General features: G+C 36.5%; 1 protein-coding gene across 7 annotated transcripts in view; it reads right to left on the reverse strand.

Moving 5' to 3' along the window:
• Nucleotides 1–23,686, reverse strand: part of PTPN12 (protein tyrosine phosphatase non-receptor type 12) — a 103,423-nt gene that overhangs the window by 32,429 nt on the left and 47,308 nt on the right. For all 7 annotated transcript variants that reach the window (XR_009208997.1, XM_032761246.2, XM_058425384.1 and 4 more), the window contains exons 5-9: nt 22,298–22,336; nt 15,651–15,722; nt 10,010–10,069; nt 6,927–7,069; nt 473–539 (exon numbers count right to left, since the gene is read on the reverse strand). Coding sequence is in view for 6 of the 7 variants with exons in the window: in XM_032761246.2 (XP_032617137.1) it covers nt 473–539; nt 6,927–7,069; nt 10,010–10,069; nt 15,651–15,722; nt 22,298–22,336 (381 nt within the window). In the remaining variant the exon portion in view is untranslated. The remainder of the gene's footprint in view (nt 1–472; nt 540–6,926; nt 7,070–10,009; nt 10,070–15,650; nt 15,723–22,297; nt 22,337–23,686) is intronic.

The raw sequence follows: 23,686 nt of genomic DNA on the forward strand, positions 1-23,686 counted from the left end.
AAAAAAAAAAAAAAAAAAAAAAGGCAATGAAAATTCAGTATTGGAAAAGTCACTAACAGTTTATATCCTAATGCAAGGATTCACTCACCTAGAACACTCTCACATTGTTGCCCAATGCATCCTATCAAGGCAATATGCAGCAATTATACCTTTTCTCCACTTTTCTTTCTTTTTTTTAATCATTTTTATTTTTTAATTATTTTTAGAGACGGGGGTCTCCCTATGTTGCCCATGCTGGTCTTGAGCCCCAGGGCTCAAGCGATCCTCCTACCTTGGCCTCCCAAAGTGCTGGGATTACAGGCGTAAGCCACTGTGCCCGGCCTTCACTACCTTTATTTCTTACTTAATAAAACTACTTTGGAAAAAATAACATGTATAACAAAATATACACTATAATTTACTGCAATTAATAATTAAGTTTGAAAATCATAATAGATCAATTGAACACAATGCTACAAAAAATTATTCTTACCCCAGCTTTTAGTAAATTCCACGTATAATCTATGGCACAAATGGCACCTGTTCTTCCACAGCCTGCACTAAGGATATAAAGTTTGAAAAAAAATTGATTTTTGTGATAAAACAACTATAAAATAAATGTGGATAGACATGTTAATATTCAGAAACAAAAAATCATTTAAGAAGTTTGACAAAATTCTACTTAGTAAAAACAAAACACAACTTACAGTGTGTTCATGGCAACATCTGTTACATAGAATACATATACATATACACTATGATTTTTCCTATATGTACATACTTATGATAAAGTTTAATTTATAAATCAGGAACAACAAGAGATTAACAACAATAACTAATAATACATTAGAACAATTACAACAATCTATCACTACTCACCACCTCACTACTGTTGAGGTTTGGGCCATTATAAGTAAAATAAAGGTCATGTGAACATAACCACTGGGACACCATGACAGTCCATCTGATAACCGCAGTATCTATTATGTGACTAATGGGCTGGTGGAGTCTACAGTGTGTACACACTGGACCATGGGATGATTTATCTCTCAAGCAGGACATACTTCCCCATGCTTCTCAGAATGGTGCAGCATTTAAAACTTACAAAGTGTTTACTTCTGAAATTTTCCATTTGATATTTTTGAACTATGAGTAACTGAAACTGAGGAGAGTGGAGTCTTGAATAAGGAGGGCCTATTGTCTATCTTTTAAACATTTCATTCAAGGGGTTGGACGCAGTGGCTCATGCCTGTTGTCCCAGCACTTTGGGAGGCTGAGGCAGAAGGACTGCTTGAGCCTGGGAGGTTGAGGCTGCAGTAAGCCATGATGGCACCAATGCACTCCAGCCTGGGTAACATAGTGTGACTTCATCTCAAAAAGAAAAACAAAAATTAATTTAAGGAACTTCCAAGAGTAAGTGACACACAGAATAGCTACTAAGTTGTCACTCTGGAAGTCTAATGCTACATCAGAAAACATGACTAGCTAACAACATCTTACAGAGACATATTTATTCTATGTTTAAGATGGCTCTTGTGGCTGGGCACAGGGGCTCACGCCTGTAATCTCAGCACTTTGGGAGCCTGAGGCCGGTGGATCACTTGAGGTCAGGAGTTTGAGACCACCCTGGCCAACGTGGTGAAACCCTGTCTCTACTAAAAACACATAATTAGCTGGGCGTGGTGGCAGACACATGTAATCCCAGCTAGTCAGGAGGCTGAGGCAGGAGAATCACTTGAACCGGGGACGTGGAGGTTGCAGTGACCCAAGATTGTGCCATTGCACTCCAGCCTGGGCAGCAAGAGCAAAACTCCATCTCAAAAAAAAAAAAAAAAAAAAAAAAAAAAGGCTCTTGTTTTAGAGTACAGGAGGAAATGGTACATCATTTTAATCTACAGAAGGTATAGGAAAGGTGAAGAGTGCTCTAAGCCCTAGTAAATGGATTGAGCAACAGCAGTGATTTCATCAAAAGAACAAGACAATGATATGCTCTCGTATCCCAAAAAACTAATGGGAGCTGGGGAATGTAGAGTAACATACCATAGATTTTTTCATTTTAAAACATGACAGGCTGGGCTCAGTGGCTCACGCCTGTAATCCCAACACAATGGGAGGCCAAGGAGGGCGGATTACCTGAGGTCAGGAGTTTGAGACAAGCCTGGCCAACGTGGTGAAACCCCATCTCTACTGAAAATACAAAAAAAAAAATTAGCCAGGCGTGGTGGCGGGCGCCTGTAATCCCAGCTAATTGGGAGGCTGAGGCAGGAGAATCGCTTGAACCTGGGAGGCGGAGGTTGCAGTGAGCTGAGATCACGCCATTGCACTCCAGCTTGGGCGACAGAGCGAGACTCTGTCTCAGAAAAAAAAAAAAGAAACACATGACAAAAGTATTTTAAAGTAACAGCTTCTCAACTAGAGAAAGGCTTATGCATCTTAGAACTGAAAATCACTATGAGTAATTATAAGATGTTACTGACATCACCAGAATAATCTTTGGCAAAAACCCCCACAAAGTTGTGTAGCATTTTAATGCATATTTTGAAACTGCTGATATACCTATCAGCAGTTTGTTAAACATGTAACCTAAAATTCCTGATAAAAGTACACTATAAACAACCTAGAAAGATTTTTAAAAACTCTTAATAATAAACATAATCAATTATATTAATTTTTAGTTGTTGATACATTTGTGAATTCTGTGCATCAAAACATTTATAGAATTTTAGTTGAGTTACTGGGATAAATTATATATATAGAAAATTTGATAGTTAAAAGTATAATATAAAGATACAGATAACCAGATCAATGAAACACAATAGAAAGTTCAGGAACAGATTTGAGTACATGTAACATTTCTTACATAACAGTGAATTCTCCAGAGATTAGACCGTTCAATAAGTAGCAAAGGAAAAGTTAGCTATCTATGAAGAGCAAAAAATTAAATTCTGATCACACACCTTAACCATAAAAAATCCAGGTGGATAAAAAAAAAATATATATATATATATATATGATATAAACATATTGGATATTTATCCAATAATAAATGTTAACAAGTAAATCTATGAAAGTACTAAAAATATATGCAAAATATATACACTATTGTGTTAGGGAAAGACTTTTTATGTATAAATATCTCAATGGACAAAAACCATTCAAAAATCTGACATGACAAAATGAAACTTATGTATCACAAACAGGCAGAAGACGGGAAAAATCACGGTACTTACAACATGACTAAAAGTTAATGTCCTCAATATATAAAGAATTTATGTAATTATTAAAAGATGAGGCCGGGCGTGGTGGTTCACGCCTGTAATCCCAGCACTTTGGGAGGCCAAGGAGGGTGGATCACCTGAGGTCGGGAGTTCAAGACCAGCCTCACCAACATGGAGAATCCCCAACTCTACTAAAAATACAAAATTAACCGGGTGTGGTGGTGCATGCCTATAATCCCAGCTACTCGGGAGGCTGAGGCAGAAGAATCACTTGAACCCAGGAGGCGGAGGTTGCAGTAAGCCAAGATCGCACGATTGCACTCCAACCCCAGGCGACAGCGCAAGACTCTGTCTCAAAAAAAAAAGGAAGAAAAAAACATTTAAAAAGCAAACAAAGGCTGGGTACGGTGGCTCACGCCTGTAATCCCAGCACTTTAGGAGGTGGAGGTGGGCAGATCATGAGGTCAGGAGTTCAAGACCAGTCTGGCCAACATAGTGAAACCCCGTCTCTACTAAAAATACCCAAAATTAGCTGGGTGTGATGGTGTGTGCCTGTAATCCCAGTACTCGGGAGGCTGAGGCAGGAGAATCGCATGAACCAGGAGGCAGAGGTTGCAGTGAGCTGAGATCGCGCCATTGCACTCCAGCCCGGGCGACAGCGCAAGACTCTGTCTCCAAAAAAAAAAGCAAACAAAAAGATAACACACAGTATTGGGGAAGGTAGAGGGAAATAGGTACTCTCACATACTGCCAGCAGTAGAATTAAGTAGCATCAATTTTCTGGATAACACATTAAAAAATACTCATTAAAATACTTTAAAAGTTTATGTCCTTGACCAAGAAATCTCACTTCTGGATATTTATCCAATAATAAATTTGTCCTAATAATTGCAGATGTGCTCAAAGATTTAACAATAAGATGGCCACTAAAGTAAATTAAAAACAAAAAATTGAGTGGCCACTAAGCATTTAAACTGCTGTATAAAATAGTTGAAGCGGAGGTTACAGTGAGCCGAGATTGCCATTGCACTCCAGCCTGGGCAGCAAGAGTGAAACTCCGTCAAACAAAACAATACTGTATGTACACATACGCACACTGAAAGGACACATTTCCGAGTTTTAACAATGGTTATCTCCAGTGGAACTAGTGGAAAGCAAAAGAATTTTCTTGCTTTTATGAATGTGTTTTCTAAGTCATTACAGTTAACGTACTATTTTGATTGTCTAAAAATATTTAATGGTCAATTTATTTTTTGATGAAAAGCCTTCCTATACAAATGGATTTATGATTGAACAGGAAATTATTTTAACTAACTTATAAGAAGTCAAAGTGAAAGCAATTTCTTTATCTTTTAATTCTATAATTAAACATATTGTGTATTTTTATCTGGTCAATCCTACTTAATTAAATGGTCAACGAACCACTGAATTAACCACAGAAAAAAATAGTTTTAATGAACTTGTTAACTGATTCCCACATCTCCACCAGCAAGTTACTTTCCTGGCCCATGAATAAAAAGTAGCCCTTTTACATCATTAATTATGAGCATTACGGTCAAACCAAGTGAATAAGAAAACTATCTTCAGTCCTTCAACTCCACTGAAAAAATATTTTAACGATGTAAATAATAAAAAATAAATCTCTAAGTTTGAAAAATCTCATTTACTTTTTATAACAAATGTGAATGCAGATAACAAGTCCCTTAGAGGAATAAATTGATAGCAGTCTTATGAAATAAGTACTATGACTGTAAGGTCTTTAGAAGAATCTAATGTAAACTAAAAATTCAGAGTAGAAAAACTGTCTAAGGATTCAAGTAGCTTCTACTATGTAGAAACCCATACCTATATAATGAAATTCCAAAAATTAGGTTTCAAAATATCCTGTATCATCCATATTATAATGATACCTATATTCTTTTTTTTTTTTTTTTTTTTTAAAGATAGGGTCTACTATGTCACCCAGGCTGGAGTGCAGTAGTGTAATCGTTGCTTACTGCAGCCTCAAAGTTCTGGGCTCAAGCAATCATCCTGCCTCGGCCTCCCAAAGCACTGAGCCACTATACCCGGCCATGACACTTATTGCAAACATTTAGTATTTTCTTGACTAATTCAGTCTTGTGCTTTTCCTTTTAAAGGGGTATTTTCCATTACACTCCTAAATCCATAATACAAATTTAGCTTTGTTTTATGTATTACATATAATGTATACATATATGTGCATATGTATTATGTATATTTAGCTTTGTATTACATATTAATATATTACCTATTTATTATGTATTTAGCTTTGTATTATTTGTATCATGAGAATGACCAGATGACAGAAATAAGCCAAAATGTTAGATTAAGAAAAGTTGGTTATCTTAAACTGATTTCTCTTAGCTAAAATATATTATACAATTAACCCCTCTTCTAGAATACAAAATTAACTGCCCCCCAAGAATAAACGAATCTCATGTTCATTCCCCCAAAGTCAAAGGCAGAGTTTACATGATTTCTTAACACATCCAAACGAGTAATTTTGCAAAACCTAATTGAACTTCAAATATTATTTGAACAAATGAAAAGATTTCTATTGTGCAATTTAAAGTAGGTGCACCTATACTTGTCCTTTCACATTCAGAGGTAGCTTAACTAGGTCAGTAATCATTGAATTTTATGTAATGCTTATAATGAAGTAATCTACTATAAAACATAGTAATAGTTTATATTACTTTACTACAAGAATGCTGGCTTCCTGCTTTAAATTTTTCAGTAGCTATAAATTATAAAATTTCATAATATGATAGGCAGTGGTGAAAACGTGGAAACTGATGTTCCCCAAGAATAAAAACAGCATTTAGTTTTTCATCAAAACACACTTTTTAATCTCAATGTAACAGCTCTGAGATTGGTATGTATCTTACCACCAATGGCTTCTTACAAATGACATTTTCCCCTTATAATTGGCAGTGATTTTTTTACTGTTAATATACATAATAATGGTGTGTCTTAGAATTGATGATATCTTAGATCAATAAGACCTATGTATGTACATCTTACATATATTAAAAAAAGAAAGTCATGTTGCCAGGCGTAGTGGTTCATGCCTGTAAGCCCCAAGACTCTGGGAGAGCAAAGTGGGAGAATCACTTGAGGACAGGAGTTCGGACCAGCCTGGGCAACAGAGCAAGACCTGGTCTCTTAAAAACAATTTTCTTTAATTAAAAAAAAAATTAGTTCAGTGTGGTAGCACATGCCTGTAGTCCTGGCTACTTGGGAAGTTGAGGCAGAAGGATCACTTCAGGCCAGGAGTTTGAATTTACAGTAAGCTACAATTGTGCCACTGCACTCCAGCCTGGACATCAGAGAGATATCCTGTTTTTAAAAATCTCATGTCAATGTTTATCAGGAATGAAAATTGTTTGGTCATTGTTTCAGGGAAATTGATTAAAAGAAAATACTACTATATTGACTTTAAAAAGTAGAGTATGATGAGGATCTGAGCTTTCCACCATGTGAATACTGTTTTCAAATAGATGATCCTGTGTTTTAATGCAACAATATTCTAAACGGTCTGTCAACCAAATGAGACCACATCAACTTACAAGGCCCTAGTCCAAACATTATTATCAAGGCTAGGAGAAATTCAAGATTACTATCATATTAATGCAGAAATAACACCTTGTGTAACATCAAACTTAAATAAAAATAATGTATTTACAAACTTGGGAAATTCTTTTGTACCTGCAATGAATACAAATAGGAACATCTTCATGTTCTTGATATTTCCTCATTAAGCTTATCATGTCCAGAATAGAATCAAATGATGAAGGAACATCATGGTCTGGCCAGTTCACATAATGAAACTGATACAGCCTACGAGATTCCTTCAAGAAAAACAGAAAGTTGACAATTATGAAAATACTTTGCAAAGTTTAAAGCTGCACAGCTCATTTAAACTGCCATTTCTAAGAAATTTGTGTGGCATTTAGCACTGCTTTTAAAAAAACCCAAATAAATAATAGCCGACACTTATTGACTGTTTAACACATGCCAAATACCTAAGGGCTTCACATGTAACAATTTAATTTCTATGAGGAAAGTACTGTTAATACCATCCTCATTTTATAACTGAGATATACAGATAAAATAACTTGCCCAAACTTTCCTAAGAAGTGACAAGCGTGGGCTCTAAACCAGGCAGTTCTACTTCCAGAGCATGTACTTTAAACATTACACTATATATACTATTTAACTAATCCACACTATTAAATCGATGAGCAATATACCGTAAGCACCATGTTACACTAGGTTAGAGTAGTATCCATTGTAATCAGAAGACTAACAGAATATTAAACTGAAAAAGAACGGAGAGATGAATTTGTCCAATCCCAAACTCACTAGTCTTCTTACAGATTAGTGGTTCTCAATATATGGTCTGGGTACCCCCTCCCCTCAACCCTTTTGAGGGGGTCTATGAGCTTTAAATAATTCTCAGAATAATACTAAAATGTTACTTGCCTTATTCTTTAACAGCCAATAAAATATATGCCTATGTATTCATGTTTTTTAAAAACTTCTCAGTTTTAATTTCAAATATAGTATATACTGAAAGATATAACCCACAGAAACAAAAACTTTGGGATCCTCAATAACTCTGAAGAATGTAAAGGTGTACTGATGTCAAATGTTTTGAGAATGGTTATTGCAGGTGTTTAACAGAAACAGCAATACTCGGAATCTAAGCAAATCATACTCAAATTCTACTTTTGCCATTTCCTAAATAACTTCAGGTAAGCTATTTAACTTCTTAAAGCTTATGTATCTTCATCTATGTGCAACAGACATAACAGTATCTGGATATGATGCAGTTAGCAGGATTAAGATGCCTCATCTACTACAGAAATTCATTAAGGTACTTACTATTATTACTGTAGATTAAAAAATTAGCAACCAGTCCAGACTCAGTGGCTCACACCTGTAATCCCAACACTTTGGGTGGCCAATGCAAAAGGCAACATCACTTGAGGCCAGGAATTTGACAGCAGCCTAAGCAACACGGCAAGACTCCATCTCTATAAACTATAAAAAATTTAGCTGGGTTTGGTGGCTCATGCCTATAGTCTCAGATACTAGGAAGGCGGAGATGGGAGGACTGCTTGAGCTCAGGAGTTTGAGTCCAGCCTGGGCAATATATAGTGAGACCCTGTTGCCAAAAAAAAAAAAAAAAAAAAGTCGGGGCACTGTGCGGGGTTTCAACTAAAAACAATATATACCTAAATGAAGACTTAGCTTTGATAGTGACTTTTCTTTAACAAATTGTAAACTAGTAAAACAGGGTAATAATTATATAAACAATGCAATAACCTGCTTACTGCAATAGAGTAAAAATATTTGCTGCAAAGAAGGCATAACTATTCCAAATTTAATAAATTTAGGGTTTGTTATAATATTACTTTATTATGTAATGTGATAAGCATAAATGTCAAGATACTAAATATTACACTCTCATTTTCATCTTCATAACTAAAAAATTACCAAATTTCATTAACTATGTTAAATAACATAGTATACTATTTATATAGCTTGTTTTATTTTTTTAGTAGCTAAAGTTGATTAGTTTGCAAAGACAAAAATTAACTTCACATGCTTTAAAAATAAAAATTGCTGATACTTTTTTTACTTACAAAAAACTACCAAGCAGATATAAAGCAAAATAATTTTCTAGCAAATCCATTTTAAAACATTTAGGTAGTAGTATTATATTTTCTATTTTTAAAAAATTTTATTTATGGCCAGGCGCGGTGGCTCACGCTTGTAATCCCAGCACTTTGGGAGGCCGAGGCAGGCGGATCACGAGGTCAGGAGAACGAGACCACAGTGAAACCCCGTCTCTACTAAAAATACAAAAAAATTAGCCGGGCATGGTGGCGGGCGCCTGTAGTCCCAGCTGCTCGGAGAGGCTGAGGCAGGAGAATGGCGTGAACCCGGGAGGCAGAGCTTGCAGTGAGCCGAGATTGCGCCACTGCACTCCAGCCTGGGCGAAAAAAAAAAAAAAAAAAAAAAAAAAAAAAATTTTTTATTTTACTTTTGAGACAGATCTCCCTGTCCCCAGGCTGGATCATGGCACCACTCGGCTTATTGCAACTCTGTCTCCATGGGATTATAGGTGTGCACCACCATGCCCAGATAATTTTAGCATTTTTTAGTAGAGATGGGGCTTCGCCGTGTTGGCCAGGCTGGTCTTCAATTCCTGGCCTCAACTGACTCACCCACCTCAGCCTCCCAAAGTGTTGGGGATTACAGGCGTGAGCCACCACACCTGGCCTCAACTTTTATTTTGGATTAAGGGGTACACGTGCAGGTTACATATGTATATTGTATAACGCTGAGGTCTGGAATACAAATGATCCTGTTACCCAAGGAGTGTGCATACTACCCAATAGGTGGTTTTTCAGCCCACGCTCCCCTCCCTCTCTATATCTTCTCTTTGAAAACTATTCTCTATTCTCAAAACCATTTTTGAGAGTCTCGCTCTGTTGCCCAGGCTGGAGTGCTGTGGCACAATCATGGCTCACTGCAGCCTCAACCTCCCGGGCTCAGCCTTCTGAGTGAGTGGGACTACGGGCACATGCCACCATGCCCGGCTAACTTTTTTCTTTTTGTAGACACAAGATCTCACTGTGTTGCCCAGGCTAGTCTTGAACCCCTGGACTCAAGTCACCCTCCCACTTTAGCCTCCCAAAGTGTTGGGATTACAGGCATAAGCCACTGCACCCAGCCTGAAAACTATTCTTAGAGACAGTCTATAAATGGTAAGTACCTACATTTTGAAATTCAAGTAAGAGTGTCCTAATGAAGTAGTCTGTTCTTGCTTGTTCATCCTCCTGAATAAAAAGAAACATTTCTAAGTCAGTGAAAACGTTAAAACAAAAAGACACATCAAAACAAACAAAATACTTGTATCAAAGTCCACAATATAAAATTAACCTTTAAAGTTCCAGATGTACCTGATAATTATTAAAAAATTCTAAAAGTCATCAAACATTTGTAATGTTTCAAGTGATAGACATGCTAATTATCCTGATTTAATCACTCCACATTTTAAATTATACATACATGTACCAAAACAACATGTACCCCATTAATAAGTATAGATATTATGTGTCAATTAAAAATAATAAAAGGAAAAAAAGAGCTAGTAAGCCATGAAAAGACATGGATGAACCCCAAATGCACATTACTAAGTGAAATAAGCCAATCTGAAAAGGCTACATACTACATGATTCAAACTATATGACTTCTGGGCTGGGCGCAGTGGCTCATGCCTGTAATTCCAGCACTTCGGGAGGCCGAGGCAGGTGGATCACTTGAGGTCAGGAGCTTGAGACCAGCCTGGCCAACATTTTTACCATGTCTCTACGAAAATACAAAACTTAGCTGTGCATGGTGGCATGCACCTGTAATCCCACCTACTCAGGAGGTTGAGGCAGGAGAATTGCTTGAACCCAAGAGGCAGAGGTCATAGTGAGCTGAGATAGTGCCACTGCACTCCAGCCTGGGCAACAGAGCAAGACTCCGTCTCAAAACAAACAAACAAACAAACAAACAAAAACAAACTACATGACTTCTGGAAAAGGCAAAACTATGGAGACAGTAAAAATAATGACTACCTAGGGTTGGGAAGGGGTTAGATGATGAATGAATAGGTGGAGCACAGGACTTTTAGAGCAATGACACTATTCTGTATGATACTACAATGGTGGATACACGTCATCATATATTTCTTCAAACCCACAGAATGTATAGCACCAAGAATGAACCCTAATGTAAAATGTGAACTCTTGGTGATAATGACTTGTCAGTGTAGTTATGTGAATTGTAACAAAGAGACTGCTCTGGTAGGGAATGTTGATAATGAGAGGGCTACATTTGTGGGGACGGGGTGTACATAAGAAAACTCTGTACCTTCCTCTCAGTTTTGCTGCGAACCTAAAACTGCTCTAAAAAAAACAGTCTTGAAAAAGTTAGGCAGTGGCTCACACCTGTAATGCCAGTAGTTTGAGAGGCTGAGGTGGTTGGATCGCTTAGCCTAGGGGTTCAAGACCAGCCTGAACAACATGGCAAAACCCTGTCTCTACAAAAAAATACAAAAACTAGCTGGGCATTGAGGCGTAGGCCTGTGGTCTCAGCTACTTGGGAAACTGAGGTAGGTGGATCACTAAGCCCAGCAGTGAGGCCAAGGCTATAGTGAGCTGCGATCACGTCGCTGCATTCCAGTCTGGGTGACACAGTGAGACCCTGTTTCAAAACAAAAAACAAAACGCTAAAAAAAAAAAAAAAACCCTTAAAATGAAGTCTCCTATCAGATAAAATCTCCTAACAGATAGACCCAAACAATATGTACAAATAAGAAAAGTGAATTTGGGAATCAAGTTACCTACTACACTAAGAAACTTGAAAAAAAAAAAAGGTTCATTAAAAAAACTTGTATAGACAGTAAAGAAAAAACATCAATTTGCTTTTGTAAGTTTTACTTACACCTTAAAAAAAAAGCGTCTAAACGAATTACTTAAGCATCTGTCACCCAATGAAATATTTGCAAAGTAGTAACCACCCCCAGAATCATGTAAATATAAATAGAATGTCATTCCTCAGTACCAACCACCATATCCTATCTTCAACCATTTTACCTTTCCATAACGCATGATTTTCCCTAACATTCAAGTTTCAATTAACTGGATAGCAACTGAAGAAGGAAGAGAGAAGAACACCCCAAATTGTTATTATTATTGTGGTTGTTGATAACATAACCACTTTAAAGGTCTCTTACTGTGATTTAGTCAAAGTATTAATCTACATCAGTCTATCACTAAGCAAATTATTCTTTTTGCCTTATTGGTTAAAACTACAGATAGTTTAGAACAAGGATTATGAAGAACAATAGTGTATGTTGTTTTATTAATAAAAATAATACTATTATACCTGCTTTAATTTTTAAAATTATAGTAATTTACTTTGAACTTTTCAAATATTTCTGTAAAGGACCAGATAGTAAATATTTTTGGCTTTTTGGGCCACAAAGTCTTTGTCTACACAACTTTGCTATTGTGATAGACAAATTCATAAATTAATGTGCATAGATGTGTTCTAACAAAACTTTATTTACAAAACAGGCAGTGGGCTAGATGTGAGCCATGGGTAGTGTGCTGACATCCAGTCTAAGTGGTTACATGTGGCAACATGTGATTGAGCTCCTGCTAACCAGTCTTCATCCTTTCACCACCACTTTACCCTTGTCCTCATCCCACATCGAGAGAGAGCTCTAGAAAAGACTGTCATTTCTCAGTCTCAAACTCTGACTGCCAAGTAGTCAAATGACTTACTACGAATATTTTTACCAACATGCTATTTATAAATTTGATTTTTCTTTGCAGTTAAGTCAATGATAACAAATCCCGAGCCGAGTTGTCTGAATCAATTACAAGACAAACAATTACCTTACATTTTTAAATTATCAAAGAAAATATTTCTTCAGCATGGATCAATCCTGACACTGACAAATTAAACTAGTCATTACTAATCAAATCAAACCAAACCACTTATCTAGAGACCTTTCAAGTTATCTACTGTTTTCTTTTTAATAAATCTTTCTCCATGTTTTGTTTTTTCTTTGTGAACTGTTTATAGAGATGTATCTTTTAGTTTAATTGAAAAACCATCCCCCAAGAATCAATTCATTTTCTACACTACAAAACTATTGCATTCTTCCTTATATCCATTATTGTAAATTGTTCACTATTCCTGACTCTCAAATGTTCAAAAATTTCAAGTTGGTTTGTTGTTGATATTAAGCACTGTATTTTCTCTTGAATTGTAATATTCACTATAGTTATCTTATTACATCTAAATTTACAAATGTTTGGCCGGGTGTGGTGGTCTGTAGTCCTAGTACTTTGGGAGGCCAAGGCAGGCAAACTGCTTGAGCTCAGGAGTTAAAGATCAGCCTGGGCAACACAGGGAGACCTCATCTCTACAAAAAGACAAAAATTAGTAGTGGCCCATGCCAGCAGCCCCAGCTACTCGGGAAGCTGAGGTGAGAGAATCACTTGAGCCTGGGGGATTGAGGCTGCAGTAGGCCATGATAAGACCACTGCACTCCAACCTGGGTGACAGGGCAAAATCCTGTCTCAAAAAGATATATACAAATAAATAAAACTTTAAAAATAAACTTACAAATGTCCAAAACAACCATACTACACAGAACTAGGTTTCTACACTGTCGAGGAATCTAATATTACAGATTTCTTTCTGGATTGGTGAAGGAGGGTTGGTGTTTCCTCACTGAAGTAGACAGTGTGGTGTGTATTGGGTATTATTCAAGCCAAATAAAATGAAATGCAGTGGGATTTTTAACATTTTTTAAAATGTTAATAATGTCTGTTTTGCCCAGGCTTGTCTCAAACTCCTGGGCTCAAGCAATCCTCCCCACCTCAGCCTCCCAAAGTGCTGGGATGACAGGTGTGAGCCACCGCACTGGGCCTAAAATTTTTACATTTACCCCACAAATAGTTAATTCTAATCCGCACCTTAAGAATACTGACTAAATACTACATCCAAAAAGTTCAATGCTGAGTTATAGTTAATATTATAAAAACAACATTGATTTATAAAGTAGCAAAATACAGATTCAGTCCTGTCCTTTTTTATGTCAACCTAGAAAGCACTAAACTTTGGGTATGTATGAGAGGAATTCAAAAGTCATAAGTGTAACTAAGTCATAAAATTATGGAGTTCATGAACTCAGCAATGATAAGTAAAACCACAGAAATTATATTTCATTTAATCATGGAAAACAAAGTCAAAAACAAGAAACTCTGAATAGGGAATGTGATATTTAATTTTGTCTGTCAACTTGGCTGGGCCACAGTGTGCCCAGAATATTTGGTCAAACATTATTCTAGTTATTTCTGTGAGACTGTTTTTGGAGGAGATTAACATTTAAATTGGTAGTCTCTGAGTAAAGCAAACTGTCCTCCATAATGTTATTGGGCCTCATCCAATCTGTTGAAGGCCTAAATGCAACAAAAGAACCAGCCTCCTGAAGCAAGACAGAATTCTCCAGCAGGCTGCCTTCATCTGCAACATCGGCTCATTCTGATTCTACAACAAGACTTTTCCAACTAGAACTGAACATCAGCTCTCCTGGGTCTCCAGCTTATTAGCATTCAGACTGAAACTGCAGCATTGGCTCTCCAGGATCTCCAGCCTAACCTGCAGATTTTGGACTGGCCAGCCTCCATAACTGCCTGAGCCAATTCCTCATAATAAATCTCCTTAAATGTATACACATGCACACAGACGCATGTACACACACTCTTATTCTATTGGTTCTGCTTCTCTGGAGAACCCTAATATAGGCAAATTCATTAAATTTTTTTTTTTTTTTTGAGATGGAGTTTCACCCTTGTCGCCCAGACTGGAGTACAGTGGTGCAATTTCAGCTCACTGCAACCTCCACCTCCCAGATTCAAGCAATTCTCATGCCTCAGCCTCCCGAGTAGCTGGGATTACAGGCGCCCACCACCACACCCAGCTAATTTTTGTATTTTTAGTAGAAAAGGGGTTTTGCCATGTTGGCCAGGCTGGTCTCTAACTCCTGACCTCAAGTGATCCACTTGCCTTGGCCTCTCAAAGTGGTAGGATACAGGCATGAGCCACCGTCCCTGGCCTAAATTAATTGATGTTTAGGTTATATTCAATTACAGTCTTTTTATGGCACCTAAAGAAAACTGTTGGTTCTATTTTAAAATTCACTTATATTTTCCTTCTTTTTGTCCATGCCTTTCTTTTTCATACTCCTCTTATTTCCTTCACTGTTTTCGTTTTTTCATTCATCTTCTCAGATTTTTGCTGTTAGCTTTTGAGCTTGAATTTAATTCATTTCCAGAGGTCATTACATGTTAAGAAAATATTTTAAGTTTCATATCAAATAATCTGCCAGACAGGACCAATCTTTACTCCCAGTATGGTAGGTCTTAAACTTATCTTTATACATAATTATAACAATTTTTGAGAACACAATTAGATATGAAGGGCTAATATGATACACTATACTCCAGTTACCAAGTCTTTCCAATTTTATCAATTTGAAATGAATATACTATTTCCAAATATTAAAAGCACAGTTACTTCATTTACATGTAAACACCTACTATCAATTGATACACAAAGGCTAACACAAAATTAATATAGTAAGATACAAGGAAAATATACATTTATGAAGTCATCCCAAAAGCTTCCAAATTTAAAAGCAGTATATAAACAAATAATTTTTTAAAATGTAAGCATAGGTTTGTGAGTCCTTGGCGTCTATAAACCTGGGTTCATACCACATTATAATTTAATTATTCATCAGTTTAGCATGCCAATTTTCTGAAAAAAGTGTTTATAAAAATGGATACTTACACAAGAAATTTTAAATGGTGCAAACGTTATAGGGTCTTCTCCATACAGAGGCCAATAGCGCTCACATTTTTTCTGTCATCCAAAAAAAAATTAGTAAGTAATTCATGTAAGTTTTTCTTAAATTGTTATAAATATTTTGTGTCCTGGGGTACTGCTTACTTCTACTTCCCCCAAACAGAAAAACCCACATTAGCAGGCATGGAGTTGAGAGAGCTTAGATTTACTCAATTGTTTTAAAAAATAGGCTACTGTGTCTTCTCCAAGAATAGTCATAAGAACCTTACTGACTTAAGTGCATAACTGTTCATTGCCATCTGCCAGGTCTACAGAGTAGACCAAAGATCCTCCTCTAGATAAGAAAAACTAATTTTAAAAAAGTGTCTGGTACAAGGAGGTCCATTTGGTATAAAGGTTGCTAGGCAAGTTGTATTGCTTGTAACATGACAATCTCTACAAATATCTGGCTGAATTCTCATCAAATGTAAAATATGTGATGAAGTGGAAAGAGTATTCTACTTGGAATCAGAAGAATTTTGCCAAGTACTAATTCTACTCCTTTATTGACCTTTAGTTTATCTGTAAAGATAGGAATAATAATCCTTATCTTACAGAGTTGTTGCATGTTTGTTAAATAAGAGTGTATTTCAAATGTACCATAGATGGTAAAACCCCTACACAAACAGGATGTATTATTTAACTATCCAATTTTATTAGAGATTACAGAAAGTGTAGTCAAACAATTTCTCCTCTTACCTTCCTATTTTAAACAGGTATAGAAAAAGAATGATAACTTTTCGTCAGTTTCTAATATCAAGCACCTCATCATTTTAGAAAATCAGGTAAGTGAATGAAAAGCCTAACTTTATGGAAAATAGAATGATTCAGATATTAAGAAATGATGCAATTTGTATCAAGGCCCAATAAAATCAAAGTCTCTAAGTGACCATCTAGCTTAAATAAATCTTTTCAGCAGTGGGAAATGCATTGGTTAATGAATTCCTAATTAAATCCTCACAGTTCCAAATACAGTAAATGCAGTTATTACCTATAGGCTGAATGAACTATAAGTTGACAGTAATGCTCACAAAGAAACAAAGTAGAACTGTCTGGTATGTTGGGTTAGCTAATATTTTAGAGGCTTAAAAACACAGGTAACTTCCAAATCTCATTTTCCAAGAGATGTTTACAGAAAATGATAAAATTAAATTCTCTCTTTTTTTAGATAGGGTCTCACTTTGTCACCCAGGCTGGAGAGTGCAGTGGTGCAATCACGGCTCACTGCAGCTTCTACCTTCTAGGCTCAAGTGATCTTCCCGCCTCGGCCTCCTGAGTAGCTGGGACCACAGGCGTGTGCCACCACAACCGGCTAATTTTTTTTTTTTTTAAATAGATGGAGGTCGGGCATGGTGGCTCATGCCTACAATCCCAGCATTTTGGAAGGCCAATGTGGGTGGATCACTTAAGGCAAGGAGTTCAAGACCAGACTGGCCAACATGGCAAAACCTTGTCTCTACTCAAAAATACAAAAAAATTAGCCAGGCATGGTGGCACATGCCTTTAATCCCAGCTACTCAGGAGGCTGAGACATGAGAATCGTTTGAACCTGGGAGATGCAGGTTGCAAAGAGCTGAGATTGTGCCACTGCACTCAGGCCTGGGCAACAGAGCGAGACTGTCTCTCCCCACAAAAAAAAAAAAAAAAAGATTTAGAAAAATAGAGATGGGATCTTGCCATGTTGCCAAAGCTGGTCTCAAACTCCTGGGCTCAAGCAATTCTCCCACCCTAGCCTCCCAAGCAGCTGGGATTACACTTGGACCTTAAATTACTTTTGAGAGTTAAAAAAAATTTTTTTTTAATCTTTTACCTGACAAAACTTTAATACCTTGAAACAGATAGAAAACAAGTTGTAAGAGATTAATTTAGTTAAGAATAGAAAGCAGTGTGACTAACAATGCCTCTCATTCAGATGAGCAGTAATAAGATTATATTGGTACTTATATTCCCGGTATAAAACTAATAATGATATCAAAAACTATGTGTTAAATATCATATACACATAATCTCTAACACTGCAAGGTGGGTATTATTTCCTTTCAAATGTGAGGAAACTGAAGCTCAGAGTGAACTGTACTGCACCATGGTCAAAATGCTTGTAAAAGGTAGGTTTGTCTGATTTAATTATCTACGCTTTTTCCACCAGGTCACATTCAAAGTCAAGATCAAAGTCAAGGTTATCAGATAATTTCATAGATCCTAACTCACTCATAATCTATTACTAATAAGACACAGTGAATCACAAAAATCTTTAGCTTCAAAAAAATTATGTACTCAATACTACTTGATTTTTCATCAATAACTTGATACATACTATGAGCTTACTAATATAATGAAAAGAGAAATACATCCTAAACCTCAACAGTAACTTAAAACATTACGAGAATGACATTTAAATTATCTAACACAATTGATTAATAATATTAATGTATATACTGACAACCCTTAAATAGATAACTTGATTACTTAATAATTTCTCAGTTTTTATATTTTCTCATTTTATTCACTTTCTGTCCAACATTACTTAAAACTGATATAGGAAATAGTTGGGAGTAATGGAATAAATTAAGGCTTCCCAATTATTTATGTAATATAACTGAAAGATGTATCTTTTGCAATATATTGCTTACTGAAAAAATTAACATATTTACAAATTAAAGATAATTTTGAATATATTAACTACATTAGTATAAAAAAACTTCAAATAAAATCACTATGTAATTTGTAAGTTTAATTTGTATATCATATTTATAGAAGACCACACTTTATAAGTTTTATTTAAATATGAATTATCTGTAAATATATCATTACTTCCTACAGTGAGGACAGAATATGATGCTGTAGGACACCAAAATAGCTTTGAAATAAATTTTACTTCGACATAGCATAAAAATACCAATGTTAGAAAATCAGGGTAAGAAATTATCTTCTCTCAGTTTTGAAGATAGGAAACAAACAAAACATACTGTGGTATTAACAAACAGACTAATCAAAATATTCAGGCCTGGTGCGGTGGATTACATGGGATTATATGCTTGTAATCCCAGCATTTTGGGAGACAGAGGTGGTCGGATCACCTGAGGTCAGGAGTTCGAGACCAGCCTGGCCAACACGGTGAAACCCCATCTCTACTAAAAATACAAAACAATAAGCTGAGCCATGGTGGTAGGCGCCTGTAGTCCCAGCTACTCAGGAGGCTGAGGCAGGAAATACGCCTGAACCCGGGAGATGGAGGTTGCAATGAGCCGAGATTGCGCCACTGCAGCCTGACTGACAGAGCAGGATTCTGTCTCACAGTCTCAAAACAAACAAACAAACAAACAAACAAAAACTCAAACCATATATTAATGATAACCAGATTTTTAAAATGTATTTCCACTTGTTCAATTTTATTCCTATTTAAAAATACCTCTCTATTTCAGTCCATAGATGGCATTCTAGTTACAACACCACTGAATATTTGAAGATTACTAAGTAACAATACCTAATTAATTATTGTTAAGTACAGGCATACCTCATTTTACTGTGTTTCTCAGACACTGCATATTTTACAAATTGAAGTTTTGTGGCAACCCTGCACCAAGCAAGTATATCGGTATCATTTTTTCAACAGCATATGCTCACTTCAGGTCTGTGTCACATTTTGGAAACTCTTGCAGTATTCCAAACTTTTTCATTATGATGATATCTGTTATTGTAATCTGATCAGGGATGTTTGAAGTTACTACTCTGTTTTGGGGTGCTAGAAACTGCTCCCATATAAAATGGCAAACTTAATCAACAGATGTTGTGAGCGTCCTCACTGTTCCATTGACAAGTTTTTGTACAGTCTCTCTTCCTCTCCTTGGGCTTTCCTATTTCCTGAGACACAATATTGAAATTCGACTAACTAATAACCCTACAATGGCCTCAAAGTGTTCAAGTGAAAAGGGTCACAAATTTTTCGCTTTAAATAAAAAAGCTAAAAATGATTAAGTTTAGTAAAGAAGGCATGTTGAAAACTGAGATAGGCAGAAAGGTAGGCCTCTTGTACTAAACAGCTAAGTTTAGAACAAAAAGGAAAAGCTTTTGGAGGACATTAAAAGAGCTACCCCAGGAATCACACAAAAATTAAGCAGGTCAAACAGCCTTATTGCTTACATGGAGAAAGTGGTCTAGATAGAAGATCAAACCAGCTATAACATTTCTACAAGCCAAAGCCTAATTCAGAGCAAGGCACTAACTCCCTTCATTTCTATGAAGTGTGAGGAAGCTGCAGAAGGAAAGTTAGAAGCTAGCAAAGGCTGGTTCACGAAGTTTAAGGAAAGAAGCTATCTCCATAACATAAAAGTGCGAGATGAAGCACCAAATTCTGATGCAGAAGCTGCAGCAAGTTATCCAAAGATCTAAGCTAAGAGCACTGATGAAACGAGCTATACTAAATGACATATTTTCAGTATGGATGAAACATCCTTATATTGGAAGAAGATGCTATCTAGGACTTTCAGAGCTAGAGAAAAGAAGTCAACGTCTAGCTTCAAATCTTCAAAGGACATGCTGACTCTCTTGTTAGGGGTTAATGCAACTGGTGACATTAAGTTGAAGCCAATGCTCATTTACCATTCTGAAAATCCTAAGGGCTCTAAAAATCATGCCAAATGTACTCTGTTTGTGCTCTATAAATGGAATAAGGCCTGGACGTCAGCACATCTGTTTACAGCATGTTTTTGTTTTTTCAACCCCACCCCCAGCCCATCCCTATTGCATGGTTTAATGAATATTTTAAGCTCACTACTGGGGACTACCAGTTGGAAAAAAAAATTCCTTTCAAAATATTTCCGTTTACAATGCACCTGGTCACCCAAAAGCTCTGATGGACAGAGATTAATATGTTTTCATGCCTGCTAATACAACATCCATTCTGCAGCCCATGGGTCAAGGCGTAATTTCGAGTTTCAAGTCTTATTTAAGAAACATATTTTGTAAAGCTAAAGCTGCCATAAATAATGATTACTCTGATGAGTCTAGGGAAAGTGAACTGAAAACCTTCTGGAAAGGATTCAGCATTCTAGATGCTATTAATTACATTCATGATTTGTGGGAGGAGGTCGAAATATCAAGGTTAACATGAGTTTGGAAAAAGTTAATTCCAACCCTCGTGATAACTTTGAGAGGTTAAAGACTTCAGTAGAGGAAGACACTGCAAATGTGGTGGAAACAACAAGAGAATTAGAAGTGGAGCCTGAAGATGGAAATGAATTGCCAGAATCTCATGATAAAACCTGGAATGGATGAGGAGTTGCTTCCTATGGATGAGAAAAGAAAGTGGTTTCTTGAGATGGAATCTACTTTCTTGAGATGGAATATACTTTTGGTGAAGATGCTGTGAACACTTGAAATGACAACAAAGGATTTAGGACATTAAATCAACTTAGTTAATAAAGCAGTGGAAGGGTTTGAAAGGACTGACTCCAATTTGCAAAGTAGTTCTACTGTGGGTAGAACAGCAACTGCTGTTGCTATCAAACAGCATGGCATGCTACAGAGTAATCTTTAATGAAAGGAAGAGACAATCAATGTGGCAAACTTCACTGTTTTCTTATTTTACGTTTTTAGAGGTGGAGTCTCCCTCTGCCCAGGCTGGAGTACAGTGGCATAATCAAAGCTCACTGCAGCCTCAACCTTCTGGGCTCAAGTGATCCTCCCACCTCTGCCTCCCAAAGTGCTGGGATTCAAATGTGAACTACTGCTCCTGGTCCTGTCTTATATTTTATCAAAAATTGCCACAGCTACCCCAACCTTTAGCAAACACCACCTTGATCAGTCAGCAGCCATCAACGTCAACAAAACCCTTTACCAGCATAAAGATTACAACTAGCTGAAGGCTCAGATGATCATTAACATTTTTTAGCAATAAATTATTTTTAAATTAAGGCATGGAAGGCCGGGAGCGGTGGCTCACGCCTATAATCCTAGCGCTTTGGGAGGCCGAGGTGGGCAGAACACCTGACGTCAGGAGTTCGAAACCAGCCTGGCCAACATGGTGAAACCCCATCTTTACTAAAACTACAAAAATTAGCCGGGTGTGGTGGCACACGCCTATAATCCCAGCTACTCAGGAGGCTGAGGCAGGAGAATCGCTTCAACCTGGGAGGCAGAGGTTGCAGTGAGCCAAGATTGTACCACTGCACTGCAGCCTGGGCAACAGAGTGAGACTCTGTCTAGAAAAAATAAAAAAATAAAAGAAGGCATGATGTGTTTTATATTTATAATGCTACTGAACATTTAACAGACTATAATACGGTATAAATATGACTTTTATATGCACTAAGAAAACAAAAAATTTGTTTGAATTGCTTTACTGTGGTGGTCTGGAACTGAACATATAATATCTCTGAGGTATGCCTGTGTGTGATAAAACATACTTAGAAAATATAAAAGAAAACAACATGCTTGAGAGATTATTTTGTCCCTTGTATGAAATAAAAGCAACAGCAGAACCCCAAAATAAAAGAAGTATCTACATTAACTGCTTATGTTCAGACTATAATAATAAAAGACCAAGAATATTTATCCCTAAAGATAAAATAGTAAGAGGAATAGATTATACATACCCTTCCCATCTCAAATTCTCGGCAGGCCATTACAATGATCTAAAAAGTGATGGTGGGGCGTGAGATAAAGACTGTATCAGTTAAACACAATTTTACTTTTTAATAAAACACAGATTTCAAGAAGTTTGCACCCTAAGAAGTATAATTGGCTTGCCTAAAAAAGTATTTTCAATATTAAATGTGTAAGTTAAAGAAATTATCAAAATTAGACTTTCCAAACAAGGGCTAACGATATAGCAACAAATTAAATTGGTTCCAATTAACATGATTTTTTTGGTTTGAATTAAATCATGTAAATCTTAGAGATTTACTTTGTGACTTCTGAAATTATATTAAAATATCACTTTTAGGATATTTACCTAATTATAAATAGCACTATTAATTAAAAATACATTTACAATTATTTAAATATTGAATGCGTTTAACACCATTTTAAAAGTTGATCACACCTGCTTTTCCCCATTTTATAATGTAAACTTTCCAACACACAACATAGTTGAGAATTTTACAGTAAACATTGTATAGCCGTCACCTATATTCTATCATTAACATTTTACCATGTTTTATCACATAGCTATCGCTCTATCAATCATCTTATTTTAAAAATGCATTTCAAAGTAAGTTGTGAACATCAGTACATGCTCCCCAAAATACGTCAGCATGCATATTATTATCTAGAACACAGTATTTTTTTTTTTTTTTGAGACAGAGTCTCGCTCTGTTGCCCAGATTGGAGTGCAGTGGCGCTATCTCGGCTCACTGCAAGCTCTGCCTCCCGGGTTCATGCCATTCTCCTGCCTTAGCCTGCTGAGTAGCTGGGACTACAGGTGCCCGCCACCACGTCCAGCTAATTTTTTTGTATTTTTAGTAGAGAGGGGGTTTCACCGTGTTAGCCAGGATGGTCTCGATCTCCTGACCTCGTGATCCGCCCACCTCGGCCTCCTAAAGTGCTGGGATTACAGGCATGAGCCACTGCACTGCGCCCAGCCAATCTAGAACATAATTTTTATATTGTTTCCAGTATTTTTCTCTTGAGGCAAATTTTACATATAATGAAATGCACAAATCCTAAAGTGAACATTCTCTGAGTTTGGACAAATACACACATCTGTGCAACACAAATCTTATCAAGATACAGGATGTTCCCATCATCCAGAGAGTTTCTTCATGCTCTTTCGCAATCCCCAAGCACATCTAGTTTTTAAAGTGAAGTACAGCAAATATAAATAACTGGAAAATTCCCCCCTTTTATTAATCTTTCAAAGACCAGAGGATGTCAATGCTTTAGAATCATTACAATTCCATTAAAAAGCCATAAGACAAAAATGAAAGTTTCACATTACTGATTTTCCACATCCACACAATGAAAAGTATCAGTGCACATGGTTA

The sequence above is a fragment of the Hylobates moloch genome, unplaced genomic scaffold, assembly GCF_009828535.3.
Source record: "Hylobates moloch isolate HMO894 unplaced genomic scaffold, HMol_V3 SCAFFOLD_1, whole genome shotgun sequence".
Classification (NCBI taxonomy): domain Eukaryota; kingdom Metazoa; phylum Chordata; class Mammalia; order Primates; family Hylobatidae; genus Hylobates; species Hylobates moloch.